Source organism: Sus scrofa, chromosome 9 (genome assembly GCF_054392235.1).
Source record: "Sus scrofa isolate SSC_HxYL_T2T_F1_AM1 chromosome 9, Sscrofa_HxYL_maternal_Yorkshire_Landrace_v2.0, whole genome shotgun sequence".
NCBI lineage: Eukaryota > Metazoa > Chordata > Mammalia > Artiodactyla > Suidae > Sus > Sus scrofa.
In genome coordinates this window covers 139,929,919-139,951,123 of record NC_139391.1, presented here as the reverse complement: position 1 = coordinate 139,951,123, position 21,205 = coordinate 139,929,919, and the positions used below count along the sequence as shown (strand labels likewise).

Genomic DNA, 21,205 nt, shown 5'->3' with positions numbered 1-21,205 from the left:
AGGAACTTCCTGCATGCCACAGGTGCGGCCAAAAAATGAAAACACAAGTTCTAACCTGGCTGCTTCTAAAATATTTCTGGACCTGATGGAAACATTTTGACTACACAAAAATTTTAAATAAATACAGAAACAATTAGTTCCTTACAGGAAAAAAAAAAAAAACCTTTAAAATGTTTTTGTTCATTTTTGAACAAACAGCAAAGGACATAAGCCCTACAGTCCAGAATCTTAAAACCCTCTCAAACATGGTGCCCTCACTGGATTGCCTTCAGCATCTGAGCAGCAGGCACATTGCTGGGGAGCCCGGGTCCACGACACAACACACGTCTCGTGTTTTCCAGTTGCTGACTGACCATTGCTTGTCTACAAAGTTGCACGGATCACACTCCTGAGAGGCTCACAAACTCTTTAAAACCCGGATTGCCTGCTCTAATCAGTAACCCACAGGAAAATGTGCCTTACATCCTGGTAGAGGTGTGGTGGCCTTGTGGGCCACTTGCTGCCAAGGTGTCATTCAGGAGGAGAAACGCAGTGTGCAAAGCTTCCGCCACCTTCCACAGCGGGCTGCCCTCCGCAGACTGATTCCTGAGAGCCTCCAGGCCGCGGCTGGGCCCTGCCAGCGCCTTCTGGAGCAGGCCACCCCTTCGCCACTGGGCAAACACCTACACATTTAGAAACGAAACCAATATCACTGACAATGATAAAGTGGAAATAATAGTATTTTGTTAAGAAATAGTAACAGGCCGTTCTAGATGACAGACAGGCCATTGTTACGTGGTTGGCTGACTGAAGCGCCTGCTGACAACGGCACTGCTTTGAATTTCTGCTCAAAAATTAAAGGTGATGAATTTCAGTAACGAATGTAGCCGGCTTCTTCGCTGACCCCGTTTCTCTCTTTCCTTCGGCCAGTCCCATTTTCAAGAGAGAAAGAAAGCCCTTTGCTAAACAAGTGAAATATGGCTTATCAGCTGTCCTGACATAGTTGGGATGGGATAAATATATTCACATACCTTAGAATTATATCATAATTAATACACAGTCAGTCAATACCATTTTATGTCACGAACTTGGGGACACTAAAGGCCATGAGTAGTGTGGTTTATTGACTTTAAACCAAAATACACCAAACCGGAAAGTGTGCTAAATACACGGTGAACCACTGGGGGTGCTGAATATCTTTGCCTTAACCTCGAGTTCATTACCCAGACCACACACCACACCACACACACACACACACACACACACACACACACACACACACGCACACGCACACACACACACGCACACTCACACACTCACACACGCACACGCAAGGTTTACGCTGACCATGTCGATGCTGGTCAGAACAATGTGGCCCCTTGATCATTTTAGCACCAGATAAATTTAATGCCACCAAGTGGACAATCACATCCATATTTTTTACTGATGTTTAGCCATTATTTGAGAGTTTGACCTTCATCATAAGAAGTGATACATACTAGGGAAGAAAAGTTAAAGAAGTGGGTCTCGGAAGACCACATGCGACGGGAAACGCAACGACCAATAAAGTGAACAAAGTGAACGAGCTGCGCCGGTCGCCACGCCTCCACCTCGCCCCCCTGCAGAGCCCCCGGGAAAGACGGAAGCTGTGAGGCAGCCAGGGCCCCGTGGCTTCCAAGGCCACCAGCAGTACTGCCACTCATGCTCTGCACCACCGGACATCCCTGGGAAAAGAGTTTCCCTTTAAGTCACGGTCACCGATTGGGCAAAGTGCTTGTCAAAACCAGAGTGAAGGGACAGGCCAACCAGGACCCCAAGCGCCCCAGGGCCCAAACACCCGCGGAGCCAAGCAGCCTGGTGGAAATCTCACAGCCCAAACCCTAGAGAATGGTTCCTGCAACTGTGATGCTTGAGTCCAGGAGGCACTTCCTGGTGCCGTTCGTGTCAAGGACCCAGTGAGAGGAGGTTGGCGGATGCACATAGCCAGAGGTGCAGGTACAGGCCAGGCCGTGGGCTCCTCATGCCTCTCCCTAGAAAGTCCAAGAGTGAATGAGGTGGGGATGAATGGACTGGCCATTTTTTTTCTTTTCTTTTAGGGCCTCGCCCATGGCATATGGAAGTTCCCGGGCTGGAGGTCGAATCGAAGCTGCAGATGAGGCCTACACCACAGCCCCAGCAACACGGGATCCGAGCTGCATCTGCTACTTACACAGCAGCTTGCAGCAAAGCTGGATCCTTAACCCACTGAGGAAGGCCAGAGATCAAACCTGCATCCTCATGGATACCAGTCAGTTTCTTGACCCACTGAGCCACAGCGGGAACCTCCTGGATTGGCCTTTACGAAGCTAGAGTGAGCAAGGTGAATCAGCCCTGGGGCACTGCTGCACAGCCCGTGCTACAGCTCCGTATTTACACTTAAAAACCAGGTAGAGGGTGGCTCTCACATTAAGTCTTCCCACCACGATAAAATAAGATGGGAATCTTAAATGAAATCAAACAGCCAACAACGCAGGAGAAGTTTGGACAAGCCGCGGCACAGCTGTTTGACAGGACATCACCTGCTTATAGAGGTGCAGCTGGCTGACCTCACGGACCAGGTAGTTTTTGGCCGCTGACCACCTGGGGTCGCAGTCTCCAGGGTGACCCCCTCTGTCACCTTCATCCTCAGAGGAACCGGACAAGGCTGAACACACCATCTGCTCCAGCGAACTGTCTGTGGGAATCTGGAAAAAGTATGGAACATATTTGAAGTCAAGGGTTGTTGTTTTTCCTTAGAATGTTTCTCTCCTTGGAGAGGTTGACAGAGTGGCTTGTCCGTGCGAATGACCTGGACAGGAGGCCTTTAGAGTCAAGCAATAGGTGATTACATTTCTCAGGACAACCCGGGAGCAGCAGGTGCCACCGCTTGTCTGGGACACGGGGGTGATTTCAGATACTGTCCATCTTCACGTGGGGCCAAAGGCAACCACGGGTCGGCCCAGGTCCATTGAGGCTTTGCACTAACACGTGTGCTTTGCCCAAAGCGTTTTCTTTTCTAATTATCATAAAAGGACGACAGTGGAGGGGTTCACACGGGAGATCTGGGTCGGAAATTGTTTACCACTTTGAAACCACAGCTCCTTTATTCCTATTATTTTATGTCACCGTAAACGACCTTCCCCCTGCATTTCCTCTAAAGTCACTCAAAACACTTACGGTCGTGCTGGAATGAACCTCATTTCTCTGTGCCATAGTTTTACAACAACTGCGGTGTCATCTTTCAGAAATTCCATTGATGGCAATGATTAAAAAAAGCATTAAAGCCCCATTTTTCCCTTTGGCGTTTCCTTGAGGATCCGGATTAAAACTATTCCCTGCGACTACTGAGACGCAAAGCCACAGAGTCCCCCACGGTCTTTGTATTGGGTTTTTGTTTTTTTGGTTTTTCCTTTAATTAAAAAAAATTAGTCAGCAAGTCCCAGGTATCCTGTTGGAGAAATAGTGCCCTTCCCTGCCCTTTAGACTTGACAGGTCTGTATAGGGACAGGCAGGGGGCCCACTCCATTCCAGAGCAGCAGGTACAGAGACCACGGGCAGAGCAGGAGAGTAGCAGGTTCCCGGACTCGGGCAGGGCTCATATTGATGCCCTAGTAAAGGACATTCTGTGGGCTGGGAGGCAGGTCATGGTCCCTCAGAGATGCCCACATACTGGCCCCTAGAACCCGTGGCTATGTCGCGCGGCAAGGAGGAGACAGGTGAGTCTGCAGAGGGCATTGAGGAAGCTCATCTGCCCTCTGAGAGGAGGAGGTTATCCTGAGTCATCCAGGGAGCCGGATGAAATTTTAAGGGTCCTAAATGCAGGAGAGAGAGGCAGAAGAGTAAGCGTTGGAGCGATGGAGTTCCTGCCATGGGGCAGTGCGCTAAGAATGCGACTACAGAAGCTCGGGTCCCCGTGGAGGTGTGAGTTCGATCCCCAGCTCAGCACTATGGGCTAAAGGATCCAGCACTGGTGCAGCTTCGGCTTGGATTCAGTCCCTGCTCCAGGAACTTCCATTTGCCTCTGCTGCAGCCATTAAAAAAAAAAAAAAAAAGAGTCTGAGTGATGCTTTTTGAGAAAACCTCACCAGCCGTCACCAGCTCTGAGGATGAAGGGGCCGCAAGCCCCTGAACGCAGTGGCCTCTAAAACCTGGAAGAGGCGAGGACGCGCTGTCTCCCCTGGAGCCTCCAGAAGGAACGGAGCCGTGCACACACTCTGCTTTTAGCCCAGAGACCACCGCAGCCTCCTGAGCTCCAGACCTGAGATGGTAAATGCCTGCTCTGTGAGGCGACCGCCTTGGTGATCATTTGTCACAGTGGCCACGAAGACAAACCTGTGATGCGTGAGGCCCATGGAGATTTGTAGACACTCCGTGCAAGTTCCTGATCAGTTTCCTTTTAATTCTAATTTCAAAATGTTTACCTTTCTAAGATCAAAGTTTTGTATAGTTTGATTCAAACTATACTCTAAAATAAGGAGGGAGCAGGGTCAAACAGGGCAGAGGAAACAGAGTAGCAGTCAGTCCCCTGGGGTCTCACGTCCCACCAGGAGCACCCTGAGAAGAGCTATGGTCACAGTTCCAAGCCCGACAGGAGGCAGGTGGTTAATAAAACAGTGCCAGGTGTGAGACAAGCACGTACAACTCCTTATACTGCGGCCAAGCCCACAACCTGCCCAGCAGAAGGGTCTTTGCAAACCCCAGGCCAGCACAAGGGTCAGCAGCTGCATCAGGGGAGGCCAGCTTCCTCCCCTCAGAGGTCAAAAGTCTCAGCCTGCCCCCGCACAGGAACTGCATGGAAGCATGGAAAGTGTCCTCAGGGCAGCACGAGGTCCTGGGGACCCTGAGAAGTGAGCAGAATCCAGGCCCTGACAGCAGACCACCCTGCCCCCACCCCAGCAGGCAGCCATGGGTCTCCCCAGACCCTCAGCACCTCAACCCAGACCCAGGGCTGCACAGAAGAGACCCCCCCAACCCAGAGGCGGGAAGAGGGGTCTAGAGGAGCAGTCAGTTCACCCAAGAGGACAGGTGTGTGGGGGGGTCTTGGATCCTGAACCAGGCAAAGCAGAAGTGCCTACAAGTGTGCTAAGTGATGCAAGGCATTGCAGGCGAAGGCCTCCCAGAACCTCGGGAGCAGCAGCAGCGAGCTGGGTCTGGAGGGGGTCGCTGGAGCCCCCATGCGCCATCCAGACCCCCACCAGCCTTCAGAATCTCAGCCTCGGGACCTGGTTCCTCTGCTTCTGCTGCTGGAGCCATGAAGTGTCCTACTGAGGCTAGGCTAACATGACAAGAGGAAAGCAACACTTCTAGAAAAGCCGGACACAGCATTGGCTCAGATTTGATAAGAGAACCCCTGTCCTAAAGCCCCTCCCCGCCCAGTCCACCCAGGAGCAGTTCCAGAGTCACTGTCAAAGAGACCCCACCATCGTGATGAGCAGTCAAGCAGGCATACCTCCTGTAGTTGAGCTGAATAATTCAGGATGCGGTCCGTGTGAAGGTCCCCAAAACCAAACTGGGATTTCAGGTCAGCCCGAACCTTCTGCGGATCCCACACCAGCTCTATCAAGGACAGCGTGTATCCTGACTCTGCAAGACAACCAGTGACGGACTGTCAGCTGCTGCATCACAGGGACGGGTCTCAAGTCATGCAGAAAAGCACATCTTCTCCACTTCAAAACAAGAGGCAACTGCAGACCAAATGCCATGTGGACCGTCGAACAGGAAAAGCAAAGAGAAGCTGAGACGGAATGTTTCAGAACAAACAGTGACATGGCAGATGCCTCCCGGAGCAGGTGACGGCAAATTTCTACTGCACAACTGGACGTTATCTCAAGACCTCTTTGAAATTCACATTAGTGAGCCCAATAATTTCATTTAAAAAAATCTATCTTAAAAAAAAATCTATCTCAAGAAATCAACTAGGATATTTAAAGGAAACGTAACGTACAATTGTTACTGCATGAGTTTTGTACTGATACTAAAAACCTGCTCAAGGTCTAGCACTCGGGGGTAGGGGGGAAGATAAATTATGGTATGTTATAGCATAAAATACTGTGTATTCTTTAAAATTATTTTTTATAAAAATTATTTAAAATCAGAGAAAAAGTTCCCAACAGAGTTAAAATATAAAACTCATAGGCTGCCCAAGTAACCCAGCAATGGCATCTGTAAGTGGCATCCTCAGAATATGCCTCCCGGGCTTCTGAGACCAGATTATCTCAGTGAGTATGGCCTGGCAACTGTGAACATAAAAGCACACAAATTCTAGAGTGGCTGCTGTGGCACAATGGCTTGACAGTTTCTCTGCAGCACTGGGACGCAGGTTCAACCCCTGGCCCGGTACAGTGGGTTAAGGATCCTGCATTGCTGCAGCTGTGGCATAAGTCACAGCTGCAGCTTGGATCCCTGGCCCAGGAACTTCCACACGCTGCTGGGTGGCCAGAAAGAAAAGAGAAAAAAAAAAGCACATAAATTCTAAGATGAACTTTCATCCAAAAATCTAGCATCCAGGTCATTTCAGATCACTACTCAACAGCCACCTGAGTTGAAAGGCACTTTCTCCTGCGTGACTTCATGGTGCCCTTAAGTGAGTGCCATGAGGGCAACAGGAAAGGTACAATCATACCATTTACAAAACCAGCCCAGTCACAGGGAACTTTGGGAGGGACTGAAGACGGGGGGCCATGAACCCGAGATGCCGCCCTTCCAGGCTGGGAAACAAGCCTGGCTCCGAGATGGGCATTTCCTGTGTGTAAAGGGTGCCAGGCCCAAAGCCAGGCATTTCCTCCCGAGGGCACCAGCAGCTCCCTGGTAGGTGCAGTAATCGTCCCCTTTGGGGGAGAAGGAAGCAAACACACTTCTAGACTCAGTCATGACGCGGCCTCAGGAAATCTGATTCCCAGGCCCGAACTGTAACCACCCAGCTCTGCTGCTCTCGGAAGGCAGTTTTCACAGAATTCCAGAAAGGAGGGAGGAGACAGTGACGTCAGTCAACCTATAAAATTATAAGGTCATTCTGAGAAAAGTTTAGGAGGAGTTTTCTTGTGGCACAGGGGGCTAAGGATACGGTGTTGTCACTGCATTGGCTCAGGTCGCTGCTTTAAGCGCAGGTTCCATTCCTGGCCCAGGAAATTCCACGTGCCACAGATGCAGCCGGAAAAAAAAACGTGAAAGACAACTTGGGTTCTTAAATTCATTGCTGAATGACAGAGTTCAGAGTATGTGGATTCACGATTCGGTGACAAGCATGGTTGGACCATTAGCCCAAAGCCACCAATTACGGGGCCAGCCCTTCCCCTTCACGCTTTTGATGAGGCAAGAGGGCTTTTCTTGGAGACAAGAGAAATGCAGACACTTTTGAGTTGCCTTCAGAAGTATGTTTCATAATAGTATTCCTAAGCTCTGACTCCCTTGCAAGTTGACAGGCAAGGGCATCTTTTAATTACATTTTTTGTTGTAATTCTATCTCTAACCGTAGAAGGCAAATCGAAGGTCGTAATTTGGATCCTGCACAAAAGCCCGAGCTTCCTAATGAGTTTATTAAAGTTGAGGTCACCAGGAGGATTTCAAAGAGTATTTTATGTCATCTCCTGTTCCCCCTCTGGGTTTTATTCTGAGCCAAAGGAATAAAGGTTCCCACTGGAATTGAACTACAAAAGCAGCAGGTTACACCCTAACACAGAGGTTGCAAAGAAATGCTTCCTGTCTGTGGGGTCCTCCCTCCTCTGAGTCACAGCAACAGGAAGAGCTGGAGGCAGGACCAGGGGTGGTGGAGGCGTCAAGTTTCTCCGTGGAGCAGGAAAGCTCTGGAAGGGATCACAGAAATCTCCGCATGAAAACACTTTGCTGTATAGTCAGGAGACGAGATACTGAGAATAAGAGGCAGGTGGAGCGTCTGCGACCCTGGGGCCCCTGCCTCCAACCCACCCCACCCCCATCTTCCCAGGAGGATCTTTCCACAGCGCGGATCTAAGGCTGCTCTAAGGGCCTCTGTGACCCAGTCTGGGCTCTCTCTGGATGCCTTCCAGTCGACACCCACTTCACCCCAGACACGGTGAATGTCAAACACAGCATCCTGCCCAAAGCCCCACATGCGGTTCCTCTTTCAGGCAGTGCCCCCTGGTCTCTTTGATAAGCTCTAACTCATCCTTCAAAACCTCTCCTTGAAGACTTTTCTGAGAAAGATGTGAGAGTCATATTCTGTGGCCTTTGTTTTTTTAGTTGACATATTTGTCTCATTTACTAAACATGTTTGTCCTGCGAGTAAGAATTGTGTCTTACTAATCATTTTATTCCCATTACATTGGAGAGTCTGACTTACAGCAAGTTCTCTGGGGTTTGTGGGGTTTTTTGCTGTTGTTGCTTTTTTTTTTTTTTTTTTGTCTTTTTGCTATTTCTTGGGCCGCTCCCGCGGCATATGGAGGTTCCCAGGCTAGGGGTCGAATCGGAGCTGTAGCTGCCAGCCTACGCCAGAGCCACAGCAACGCAGGATCCGAGCCGCGTCTGCGACCTACACCACAACTCACGGCAACGCCGGAACCTTGACCCACTGAGCAAGGGCAGGGATCGAACCCGCAACCTCATGGTTCCTAGTCGGATTCGTTAACCACTGCGCCACGACGGGAACTCCTGTTGTTGCTTTTTGACCTCGCCCATGGCATGTGGAAGTTCCCAGGCCAGGGATCCAACCCGCATCACAGCAGGGACCAAAGCTGCTGCAGTGACAATGCCAGATCCTTAACCCACTATGCCATAAGAGAACTCCAGAAAGTTCTTAATAAGTGTTTACTGAATGAGAAAATGAATAAATAAATGGATGGATGGATAAATGGGGCAGGTGGAATGACGGATGGATGGACTGAGGATAGAGGGATGATGAATAGATGGGTGGATGGAGGAGTGGACGATGCATGGATGGATGATGGATGGACATGTGGGTAGATGGAGGGATGGATGGGTGGATAGACGAGTTCTAACTCCACTGTTCTCTCCTGTATTTCCCTTACAGAAGGAGACAGAGATAGAGAAAGACAAAAGGAGAGGATTAAAAGTTAAATGTTCAGATCCAGTGGACAGTTCTAGAAACAGTATCCTAGGAGTTCCTGTTGTGGCTCAGTGGGAATGAATCCGACTAGCATCCATGAGGATGCAGGTTCAACACCTGGCCTCACTTCAGTGTGGTAAGGATCCAGCATTGCCACAGGCTTCGATGTAGGTCACAGATGCAGCTCAGATCCCACGTTGCTGTGGCTATGGTGTGGGCCGGTGGCTACAGCTCCAATTCAACTCCTGGCCTGTAAACCTCCATATGCCACAAATGTGACCCTAAAAAGCAAAAAAAGAAAAGTATCCTGAAACAGAGAGCATAGTGGTGGTTGCCAGGGGCTGGAGGTGGGGAAGACAGAGAGGCGTCAGTCACTGGACGAGCCTTCGGTTATAAGATGGATGCGTCCTGGGGATGTGTCCTGCACAGCGTGCGAGTCTAGTTAACCAGACTCCACCGTACACTTGCGATTTGCTGAGATCACAGTCACCCCAAAGAAGGTAACTTCTGTGAAATGATAGATGTTTTAATTACTTGGTTTTGGTAATCATTTCACAATGTCTACAAATATCAAATCATCACATTGTACACTTTAAATATGTACAATTTTATTTGTCAATAAAATAAAATGAGTTTTTCATGAAAAAAGAAAGGAGGCATACCTCGGTCAAGAATGGAGCTAAATAATCCCACATTTCCCTGTGGAATTGCTGCCAGTTCAGCGAGGGAGCCTTCTAAATCCATCTTACCTGCCTCCTTTCACTGGCCTTTCTGTGTTTCAAATATGTCTTCCTAATAGGAATTCAGCAACAGGCGTTCAGAAGGAAGATTAAAATCGAAGAGCCAGCGATGGGTCTGTCCTTAGAGGACATCAAGTCAAAGAATTTTCAAAGCAGGGTTTTTTCATTAAAAATGACGTTTTTATTAGCAATGGCTGCAGAATTCCAACAATGGTAGAAAGTCAAATTCAGGTTGGAGCTCTAAATTGTCAGGCTACTTCTATCTTTTATGAACAGAAACAACCGATTCTTTTTGGCATTAGATATTTCAATTAAGTCATTGCTTTGAACAGCATTTTAGCTCTACAGTGGCTGCCAATAGATTTAACTAGCAAGGGAGTTCCTGTTGAGGGTTAGCAGTAATGAACCCAACTCGTATCCATGAGGATACACATTCGATCCCTGGCCTTGCTCAGTGGGTTGAGGATTCAGCATTGCTGTGAGCTGTGGTGTAGGTCACAGACAAGGCTTGGATCTCGAATTGCTGTGGCTGTGGTATAGGCTGGCAGCTGCAGCTCCGATTCGACCCTTAGCCTGAGAAGCTCCATATGCTGCAGGTGCAGTCCTAAAAAGACAAACAAAAACAAAAACAAAAACGCTTAACTAGTGAAACACTGCCATCACTGCCACATCACGAGAGCTCTAAGATAGCCATACCTGTGGTTGCTACTTGACGCTCCTGCAGAAATGTCAGCATCGAAATGGCCACATTCAGCACCATCTTGGAGACCCTGGCAAAGGTGTGGCTGCATGGCAGCCAGTCCAAATCCTCTAGAGATGATAAGGAACTAGAGCCAAAAGAGAAGCAGGGCGGAGTGGGTTAGTCATTAGCAATACAAGTGGCACGTCTGGACCCAGGTCCCTCCCTCGCCTCCCCCCCCCGCCTCCCCCCGACCCCGCAGGATGTGGCTGGACCACTCACACACCCACATTCACGGGAAGGGGGCTTTCAACGTGGCCTCAGCTCCCTGGGGAAGCTGCACGTAAGAGTTAAGCACTCTCTTAAGTTCCCTCAGGCAGCTCAGGGGGCGGGTGGGTGCTGTTACTTGGGACACTCAGTTTCATACCTGGAAGGCAGCCTGTTGGAGCACCAGGCACCCCATCCTCCACGGTCCTACCCCAGGCAGCTGAGTATGTCAGGGCTTTACTCAGCGGGTTTCTAATTGCGTCAAACGCCTGTTTGAAAGAGTTCCATCCGCTTCCCAGTGACATCATTCCCCACTGTTTTTCTTGTATCAATTACTCAGAGATTATTTTCCCATTAAAAAGTGAGGAGATACATGTTTTTGTTTGGTTTTTGTTTTTTGTTTTCTTTGTTTTCTTTTGCTTTTTAGGGCTGCACCTGCAGCATATGGAAGTTTCCAAGCTAGGGGTCGAATCGGAGCTACAGCTTACAGCCTCTGGCCTTCACCACAGCCACAGCAACACAGGATCCAAGCTGCATCTGCAACCTACACCACAGCTCACAGCAATGCGGGGTCCTTAACCCAATGAGCGAGGCCAGGGATCAAACCCGTATCCTCGCGGATCCTAGTTGGATTCATTAAAAACTGAGCCATGAAGGGAACTCCACATGTATCTTTTTGAATTTTTTTTTTCTGGGTATATGCCCAGGAGTGGGATTGCTGGACCATATGGTAATTCTATTTTGAGGTTTTTAAGGAACTTCCATACTGTTGTCTATAAGTGGTGGCATCAGCTTACATCTCCACCAGCAGTGTAGGAGGGTTCCCTTTTCACCACATCCTCTCCAGCAGTCATTAGTTGTAGACCTTTTTTGCTACACCCATGACATATGGATGTTTCCAGGCCAGAAATTGAATCTGAGCCACAGCTGGGACCCATCCACAGCTGTGGCAACACTGGACCCTTAACCCACTGCATCACAGCGGGAACTCCTATTTGTAGACTTTTCGATGGTGGCATCCTGACTGGTGTGAGGTGGTACCTCACTGTAGTTTTGATTTGCGTTTCTCTAATAATTAGTGATGTTGAGCATCTTTTCATGTGCTTTTTTGACCACCTGTATGTCTTCTCTGGAGAAATGTCTATTTAGATCTTCAGCCCAATTTTTGATTGGGTTGTTTGGTTTTCGATATGGAGCTGTATGAGCTGCTTGTATATATCCCCGGTCAGTCACGTTGTTTGCAAATATTTTCTCCCATCTGTGGGTTGTCTTTTGCGTTTGTTTATGGTTTCCTTTGCTGTGTAAAAGCTTTTAAGTTCGATTGGGTCCCATTTTTTAATTTTTTGTTTTTATTTCCATTATTCTCAGAGACAGATCCAAAAAGATATTGCTGCCATTTATGTCAAAGTGTATTCTGCCTATGTTTTCCTCTAAGAGTTGTGTAATATCTGATCTTACATGTAGGTTTTTAATCCATCTTGAGTTTGAGTCTATTTTTCTGCATGGTGTTGGGGAATGTTCTCATTTCACTCCTCTACATGCAGTTGTCCAGTTTACCCAGCACCACTTATTGAGGAGACTCTCTTTTCTCTACTGTATATTCTCGCCTCCTTTGTCATAGATGAATCGGCCCTAAGATCCTGCAACCCCATATGCATGCGGAGAAAAGTACAATTCAAAAAGACACGTGCACTCAATGTTCTTAGCAGCACTATTTATAACAGCCAACATGGAAGAAATCTAACTGTCCACAGACGGAGGAACAGATAAAGACATAGTAATATGTACAGGGGACGATTAACCATAAAAAATAACGGAATACTGCTACTTGTATCAACCTAGATGCACAAAGAGATTAGCACACTAAGTGAAGTCAGCTAGACAGAGGGACACCCATCCCTGGCATCACTTATATGTGGAATCTTAAAAAAGGATACGAATGAATTTATTTACAAAACAGAAATAGACTCACAGAGAAAACAAACTTAATAGTTACCAAAGGGGAGGGGACAGAGGGATAAATTAGGAGACTGGGATTAAAATATCCACACTCCTGTATATAAAACAGGTGGCCCGCAAGGCCCTACTGTAGAGCCTAGGGAAACACACTCAGTATCTCGTCATAACCTACGTGGAAGAGAACATAAAATATGCATGTATGTGTGCGTATACCTGAATCACTGTACCCTGAAACCAGCACATCACTTAAAAAATTTTTAAACTGAAGAGGGAAAACCAATCGCCTGCAGCTAGTTATATTGCTCTCTGGTGCAACTTACTTCACAGCTGCCTGCAGCAGGTGTCCTGCCCCTCGGATGCCGTCTTCACCCTGGTCATTGTCTGCACGCAGTCGCGGCAGTAAAAGTAGAAACTCCCAGACGTGGGGCTGCCGGTGAAGACTTTCCAACTTCGTCAGCACCTCCTCAGTCTTATTAAGATCCATCTTAAAAATAAGGAAGGAAAAAAAAAAACAGAAAAAAAAAAGAGCTTCACACTTTAGTTTTATTGATCAATTAGAAGATGGCGTGAGGGCAGTGCTGCAAAAACAAAGAATGGGAGTTCCCATCGTGGCTCAGTGGTTAAAGGAACCTGACTAGGAACCATGAGGTTGCAGGTTCGATCTGTGGCCTCGCTCAGTGGGTTAAGGATCTGGCGTTGCCGTGAGCTGTGGTGTAGGTTGCAGATGCGGCTGGGATCCTGCATTGCTGTGGCTGTGGTGTAGGTTGGCAGCTACAGCTCCAATTGGACCCCTAGCCTGGGAACCTCCATATGCCGTGGGTGTGGCCCTAAAAAGACAAAAAAACAAAGAATGCAGAACCCCTGGGGGTCCAGATTCCTGCCTAATGTGTCACCATTTTGAGCAGATTAGATCTTAAATTTTTTCTGCTAGATGTTTGGGGTGTTTTTTTTTTTTTAATTTTATCGAAGTTTGGACAGGAGAAGAGAGGTAGAGATTTGTTATTATAATAAGTTGGACTAGCTTCTAAGATTTTGAGATAGTGTTTGGAAATAAGTGAATTGTTCAAATTTGAACAAAACTAGAATACCTACTGCTGTTGGGCTTTGTCAGTTATGGAAGCTGAACACAATCATAACACACTCAGTGTCAGTAACGGAACGCTTCTGTACCCACAAAATTCCCCCGCCCCCCACCAGCGAGCACAACCAAACGCCCCCAACCAATCACTACGCGGTGCGCCTGGACCAAGACAAGGTCTGGGCCAGACTCACGAACCTTCAGCCTGACGAGATCAGGCAGGCCTCAAGCCCACCTGCTAAAGCTGCTCACGCTGAGGCACCCGCCCTTGGGGATGCTGGCTGTCTCAAAATGGGTTTCCACATAGCACTACCAAAAATCAAACCATCAGACACTTGTATGGAAAAATAAACTTAAAATCAGTGTTTTGAACTTAGCCGCTGTGGATGGAAAGGGTCGCCCGCGTATCTGGAACCGAAGGATGTTGTGGCCATCAAACCAAGCCCCACAAGCCACCCCGACTGCGCCGCCTGAGGGATTCAGGGCGGAGAAAAGCAGGGCGCTGGCCCTAGAGAGTGAAGATGCACATCCGAGGGACGATCTCAAGAGCCCGGCCTCCTGCTCCCTCCCGTAGACAGAAAAGCACTGAAAGCACGGACTTGAGAGGCTGGTTTTCTCTAATTAACAGTAATCTTTTCAAGTTCTGACTACCTATAGTGTTTATAACAAAACTATATTTTCTGGCTCCTCCTGTTCTCGGGTGGCTGTAGGGTGAGAACCCTGAACCCTAACCACTTGGAGGTCCCCAGAACATGTCCCTTTGGAGAGAGAATTCAGCAAAGAGACGGGGTAGAGAGGCAAATAGAGTTTATTAAGAGAGAAGAGAGAGAAGACAGGTGAGGAGACAGCGCAGGCGGACTCCGGTGGGGGGCGGCGGAGAGGGGGGCAGAGACAGAGACAGACAGACAGAGAGGAAGAGAGCAAGAGAGTGACACCTGCTTTGGGGGTGGTTTAAATCAGGGGCATGGGGCCCGCCTTCCGGGCTTCCTCTGGCCAATCGCCTTGCTCCGTCTGGCCTTGGGCCCACATTTGTCCTGCCTCAGGGCCCTGCCCTGGGTGCTGGGGCATCTTTTAGCCAAGATGGATTCTAGCTCCAGGGCCTCGGGGGAGTTGACAGGCTGGACTGTGATCTGTGCCCCTCCCTTCTCTGACCCCCGAGGGACCTTCCTGTGAGTGTGTTGGCCCCGGGGGGGTCCCCTGGACCTCAAGAATGAGACACCAGTGGTCCCCTTCTTTTATCGGAGCGGGACGCAGCCCCTCCCTGCTCCTGCTGTAACTTTTATCTCGAAGTGTCTGTCCACAGGGAAGGGCTTCCAGTTGCTCAGCCCGGCCCCCATCCTTCTCCTGCTTCCCTCCCTCACCTCTTCAGAGCAGCCCCTCCCAGCTCTCCGTGGGCCTGTCTTGAAGGCTTAAGTTCTCAGTTTTGTCCACCAGATAAAACATAATTCTCAAATTTTAGGTTGTACATTTGTTTTTCAGTTGACACCATGATATCTCTGAAGAGTAGGTTTCAAATCTTTGTTAAAATACTTACTGTTATAAAACTGGAACCAAAAGAAGAATCTACAATAAAGAAGATGGCAGATACATGAGGTCAGTCAGCAATCACAAAGCACTGATGTGTACCCACTTTAGTTCTAAAATCAAGGGGCCCCCGGAATCCTGGCCCCTCAAACTGAAGGATAAACCTGAAGGAAAGAGTCACTGGAGATTTCCAGAGCACATCGACATTAAATGATTTAAGTAGTAAACCAAATTCCAATAGTTTGCCAACAAGTAGTTACTATTTGACCCGTCTCTAATTCCACAGGCACAGAGAGCATTCAGGACAGGAGAGAGAGAGCAAAGGGAAAATAAAGAAAAACAAAGAAAAAGGTTGAAGAGGGAGAGAAAAGTGAAAATATGACTTTCAGATTATATCTGGAATCCTGTTGTGATAAATAAGAAATATACATTGGTCTCTGCCCTCAGTTCTTAAAACCCCCATAATTCCCTGAGTGATGGGTGTGATACAGGCACCTCTTTTTACGTTAGTCCTCAGTGCGGTTCCCGCAGGAGCTTTTAAGACTCTTATCATCTCCCCAGGGATAAAAGTATCTCCAAATGCTAATGAGATGCCTGGGGGCTTGGGCCCTAGATGGCTTCAGGAGGGAGACTGATCACCAGAAAGGCCAAGGCAGGAGGTCCCGCTGCGGCTGAGTGGGTTACCAACCCAACGAGTACCCATGAGGATGCAGCTTCCATCCCTGGCCTCACTCAGTGGGTTAAGGATCTGGCGTTGCCGTGAGCTGTGGTGTAGGTCACAGACATGGCTCGGATCCTGCATTGCTGTGACTGTGGTGTAGGCTGGCAGGTGCAGCTCTGATTAGATCCCTAGGCTGGGAACCTCCTTATGCTGCGGGTGCAGCCCTAAAAAGCAAAATGAAAAGAAGGGAGGGAGGGAGGGAGGAAGGGAAGAATGAAGGAAGGGAAGGAGGGAGGGAGAGAGAGAGAGAAAAGAGGGAGGGAAGGAAGGAAGGAGGGAAGAAAGGAAGGAAGGAAGGAAGGAAGGAGCCAAGGCATAATTATAACACAAGATGGGCCCCTGGACTCTGCTGCAGGGCTCACCCCTGACAAATGCTTCCTTGAGCCACAGAACACAAAAAAGTACAAAGGACTGAAAATGACTGCACAGGTGCGCAGCTGGGCCAGGTAAGAGCAGTAAGATACAGAAGGACAAGAACCGAGGTGCCAGGAATAAAAGCAGGGTCCTGGGCACGACCCTTGAACACAGCACCACCAAGGGGTGGGCGCACCGCCTAAGCCAGCCCTCCCGCCCAACCCACAGATCCACCCCCACCCCACTTAGAGAACCAGCAGCCCCCCAGCCCCATCAAGGAGCGAGCAAGGGTACTGATATCTGTTTTTGCTCCCCCGTGCCCATGAGCCCCCACGAAGCCTTGCCCGAATTTCTACTGATGAAAGAGTCCACGGACCCACGTCAGCAATACTTAGAGAGGTGGAACTTTCGTCCCCACCCCCACCCTGACCTTCAGAGAGGACGGAGGGGCTGGAGATGGAATTGAGCACAAGGGCAAGGACGTGATCAATCATGCACGCCTGACGGAACCCCCAGAAAAACACGACATGATGGGGTGCAAGGCGTTTCTAGTTGGTACCCAAATCCACAGGCCTGGAGGCTGAGGCTCTCATCGCATAGGGACAATGCCTCATCTCAGTTTGTCTAAATCCCTTATAAGAAACTGGTAACGGCAAGCAGGGTGCCCCCCTGAGCTCCCTGAGCTGTCCCAGAGGATCACGGGACCTGCGGAGGGGCTGTGACAATCTCAATTTACAGCCAAGTCGGACAGAAATGCGGGGATCCAGGGGGCCCCTTCTTGCAATTGGCCTCTGCAGTGAGAGCAGTCCTGGGGGGCTGAGCCCCGCACCGTGGGGTCCAGAGGGGTCAGAACTGAATTCAATTATAGGACACCCAGTGGGTGCCCACAGAGAACTGGAAAATTGCTTGGTGTGGAAAACTCACACGTGTGGGGTCAGAAGTGTTGGGTAGATGAAGAGGTTTTCTTTCATACATTCAACCACGGGAAAGGGCTCAGACGGAGCCAACGAAAACTCGAGAAACACTTCAGCCCCCCCACCCCCACTGAAAGAAATTAGCTCTCCGAGAGAATGCTGAAAACCTCATTTGAAAACCAAATGATATAAATAAAAGCAGGTTGATGCCCTCACAGCACCTAACAGCAGACTCCATCGTTTGGCCTTAAAGCGACCGGGGGTTTTGCTGATGCCTTGGGGTCCATTGTGATGGGCCCCGCCCTCAACCAAGGTGCTGTTTTCTCTCTTAGAAAAATAGCACATAACACCCGCTCCTCTGAAGAGCTCTTTCTGCAGTTTTCTGCCAGACTCCTCATTCCATTTCCTTGTCTATATTCCATGAAGAGAAAAAAATATGTGTGTTATACATGTATTTATGTATATGTGTATATACACATATATAAATCTGAGGTTCGTACTTAGCGTTGCTTGATTAGCAAATGAAAACGTAAGATACCCGTTTAAATTTGAACTTCAGACAGACAATGAATATTTTCTGCTCTAAGGATCTGGACTATACTTACAGTAAAAAAAAAAAAAAGTTATTTACCTGAAATTCATATTTAGCTGAATGTCCTGTATTTCCTCTGGCTGTCAGAGATAGGGCACTATTTTTTAAAAGGGCAGGATGGCTGTGGCCCGAGTTTACTGATGATGTTTTCAGGCAACAACCTGGGTATATGTGATGACAGGACCTCTCTGAGGTCCACGCTTCTCTTGTCAACCAAGCTCACCAAGACCTGCCTCCATCGAACCTTCTCGAATGGAGATTAATAAGGAAGAGATGAGCCTAGGATGTGGACACGCTTCATAATGAGCAGAAACAATGCAGCCCGATCACCCGAATCGAAAGGTGTGTCATCACAGCCAAAGCGCATCATCCAGACAAGAGTCAAAGTGTCACCGACAAAGAAACACCTGCTCGAGTCTACCAGGAGAAGGACGGGAGCAGGGGGTGGGGGGCGGGGGACAGACTTTAAAGACAGAGGAAGAGGGAGAGAGAAAGGAAGTTAGAAATTCAAGCCAGAGGAGGGACGGTGGAAAGAGGGATCCTCGGGCCAGGGGGAGGAGGCAGGGCTGAGCTGCAGCCGCTCTGAGGCCCATGCCCAGGTACCCTCGAGGAGGAGCAGTGAAGATCCAGCCCCACCCTCCATAACCCCCCAGGTGCCGGCCTCATCTGCGGAAGGCGCCTAAGATCCACAGTGACCACTGCTGAAGGGATATAAAATGTACACAGAATTTTAAAGACACTCTGGGGGAGTTCCCACTGTGGCTTAGGGGACTGAGAATCCAGCAAGCATCCATGAGGAAGTGGGTTCCAACCCTGGCCTCGCTCAGTGGGTTAAGGATCCGGAGTTGCTGTGGCTGTGGTAGAGGCCACCGATTCAGCCCCTGGCCTGGGCACGTCCATATGCCGCAGGTGCAGCCCTAAACAGAAAAGGACAACAACAAATAAAGACATTCTGGGTTCTCCCGCCCCCAGGGCAAAGCCCATGTCCAGGTGGGTCTGAGGGCTTGAGAGCTTCACTTGCCTGGAGTCTGGGATCGTTCCACCCAAAGTTTCTGCAGGTTTCTCGCCTCGTCCATTACTTCGTAAACTTCCTTGGCAAGGTCCTGCATCTCTTTTAAGAAGGCCAGGTCATCCACCTTCCTGTGAAGGGCAGCTGCACTTTGGAGCCTAGACGAACTTTAAATAAATGGAATAAATACCACAAACAGAACGCTTTCACAGGAGTAAGTTTCCTCAGTGTTTTCAAGGTTCTTGGTCCCCGACACCAAAGCGAGGTACCCGCTGACACAGGCACCAACCACTCTTAACAGCCTGTTTACCGGGATCATTTTAAAAAACCTGCCCAATTTAAAATTGGAAAGTTGTTCTCAGTCACTTCATTACCTGCAAGGCCAACTCTCTGGGATGTTTATTAATCATGTCATTTTCTTCATTCATTCAACACAGATTATAGAGCCCTGAGCAAGGGCGTCGAGACATCAGGGAGCCAAGCACGCCCTGTCCCTGAACACAGAGGACACAGGACGGGTCCACAGACGAGCCTCATCCCTGGGGGTCGGTCGGGGTGGACGCCCTGGGGAGAGTGGACCGGGCAGTGAGATGGGGAGAGAGCAGGAAGTCTGCGGGGGGGAACCTGAGCCAGAGATGGCTCGGCAAGGGCCAGGCCTGGTGGGGTGGGGTGCTGGTCGGAGGGAGCACCCGCAAAGGCCGACAAGTGGGAGGGGCTGAGGTTTGGAGAGAGAAGGAGATGAAGGGGGCGGGAGGGAGGGGGAGAAGGGAGAGCAGGTGGAGCCACGTTGCTCCGGCCGGTTGGTCAGGGCAGGACTCTGCTTGGGCATCAGAACAGCGAGCCGCTGGCACACATTCCCCCAGGAGTGACCTGGTCTGATCACAATTCTAGAAGAGCCCTCTGGGTCTGGAGTGGAGACAAGACAGGATAAGAGTGGAAGAGGGATGACCAGGCTTTGGAGAAAGGGGGGGCCAGCTTCAAGTCTGCCCTGGGAGTGGGCAGAGAGGACCTTCGACGCAGGAAGGTGGGCCGTGTTACCCATGCTTTTATTGTGTTTCTGAGGCTCTGGCATCAGAGGCGGCTGACCTCTGACCCTGGAGGGGCGGTCGGTCCATGAGGACACAGAAGTCACTCTGGACCGTAGCTCATCTGCACATCTTACCCCCAATCAGAACCAGTCAGGCACCGTGAAGTCCGGGGCATTGAGCAGAGGGACCCTTGGGGGACTTCTAGGGAGGAGGGGGTGCTGCCTCATCAGGGGAGACATGGAGGTGCGGCAGAGACCCAAGTCCACGATCCCCTGGACAACAAGGACAGAAGCCAGACCCCTTCCTTCAGATGAGGCTGGAGATGGGGGCGGGGGCAGGGTAGCAGGTGGTCCATGTAGGCCGATGCTCAAGGCCACCGTCTCCTTTTGTCGGGACGATGGCTGACTTCCGATGTTTGAAACAGGGCACCCCTGCCGCATTTGTGAGAAACAGTCTCTCCAGAGTTTTCTGTTTGGGGTTTTCGGTGTTTTTTTTTTTTGGTTTTGGTTTTTTTACTTTAATTTCATGTTATCTTTGAGTCATTTTACTACCAGAAGACACCAAAATGAATGTAAAATGTGTTTACAATATCCTTCGTCAGCACAACGATCTAAAGAGTAAAATTCTAGCCACAGGTAAAGGTCCAATCCCAGGAGAAGAGTGAAATCCCATGGGCACGTGGTTTTGAAAGGCTTTCCTTTTGTCTCTCAAAACGAGGCTCCTGGAAAGAAGATGGATCAGACTTGAGTGGCCGCTGACCACTGAGGGGGCCTGTGGAGGGACAGACTCGGCCCCCACCAGGGCCGGAGCCCGCCCGGACATCTGCCCTTATCCCACGCATCCCGGTGGTTCCAAGACAGACAATCCATGGGCCAGCCTCCTGGAGGGGGAACACGCTCACCCTCGCCGTCAAAAATTTATACAAAATAAAAATGAAAAATAAATACAGGACAGGTCCGAATGGAGTTACCTGTACTAACGCCAAGACTTACACCGGACCTAACTAGAGTTACAGTTTTCCCACAAGAATAATCCCGGTCAGCGTGAAGTTTTCTTTTCTCTCTCTCTCTGTTTTTTTGTTTTTTGCTTTTTTTTTTTTTTTTGGTCTTTTTAGGGCCTTACCCAAGGCATATGGAGGTTCCCAGGCTAGGGGTCGAATCAGAGCTGCAGCCACCAGCCTTCACCACAGCCACAGCCACAGCCACACCAGATCCAAACTGTTTCTATGACCTGCTCCTCAGCTCAGAGCAACGCCGGATCCTTAACCCATCGAGCAAGGCCAGGGATCGAACCTGCGTCCTCA

At 49.5% G+C, this 21,205-nt stretch overlaps 1 protein-coding gene across 14 annotated transcripts in view; it reads right to left on the bottom strand.

Annotated features, from left to right (window-relative positions):
* ABCA13 (ATP binding cassette subfamily A member 13) overlaps positions 1–21,205 on the bottom strand; it is a 349,393-nt gene that overhangs the window by 284,212 nt on the left and 43,976 nt on the right. For 13 of the 14 annotated variants that reach the window (XR_014816635.1, XR_014816633.1, XR_014816634.1 and 10 more), the window contains 7 exons: positions 18,887–19,041; positions 15,295–15,323; positions 13,003–13,166; positions 10,474–10,604; positions 5,447–5,580; positions 2,538–2,702; positions 463–662 (listed from right to left, as the gene is read on the bottom strand). Coding sequence is in view for 8 of the 14 variants with exons in the window: in XM_021063900.2 (XP_020919559.2) it covers positions 463–662; positions 2,538–2,702; positions 5,447–5,580; positions 10,474–10,604; positions 13,003–13,166; positions 15,295–15,323; positions 18,887–19,041 (978 nt within the window). In the remaining 6 variants the exon portion in view is untranslated. Of the gene's footprint in view, positions 1–462; positions 663–2,537; positions 2,703–5,446; positions 5,581–10,473; positions 10,605–13,002; positions 13,167–15,294; positions 15,324–18,886; positions 19,042–21,205 lie in introns of those variants that run through there. The other variant, XM_084978171.1, reaches the window with a different exon arrangement.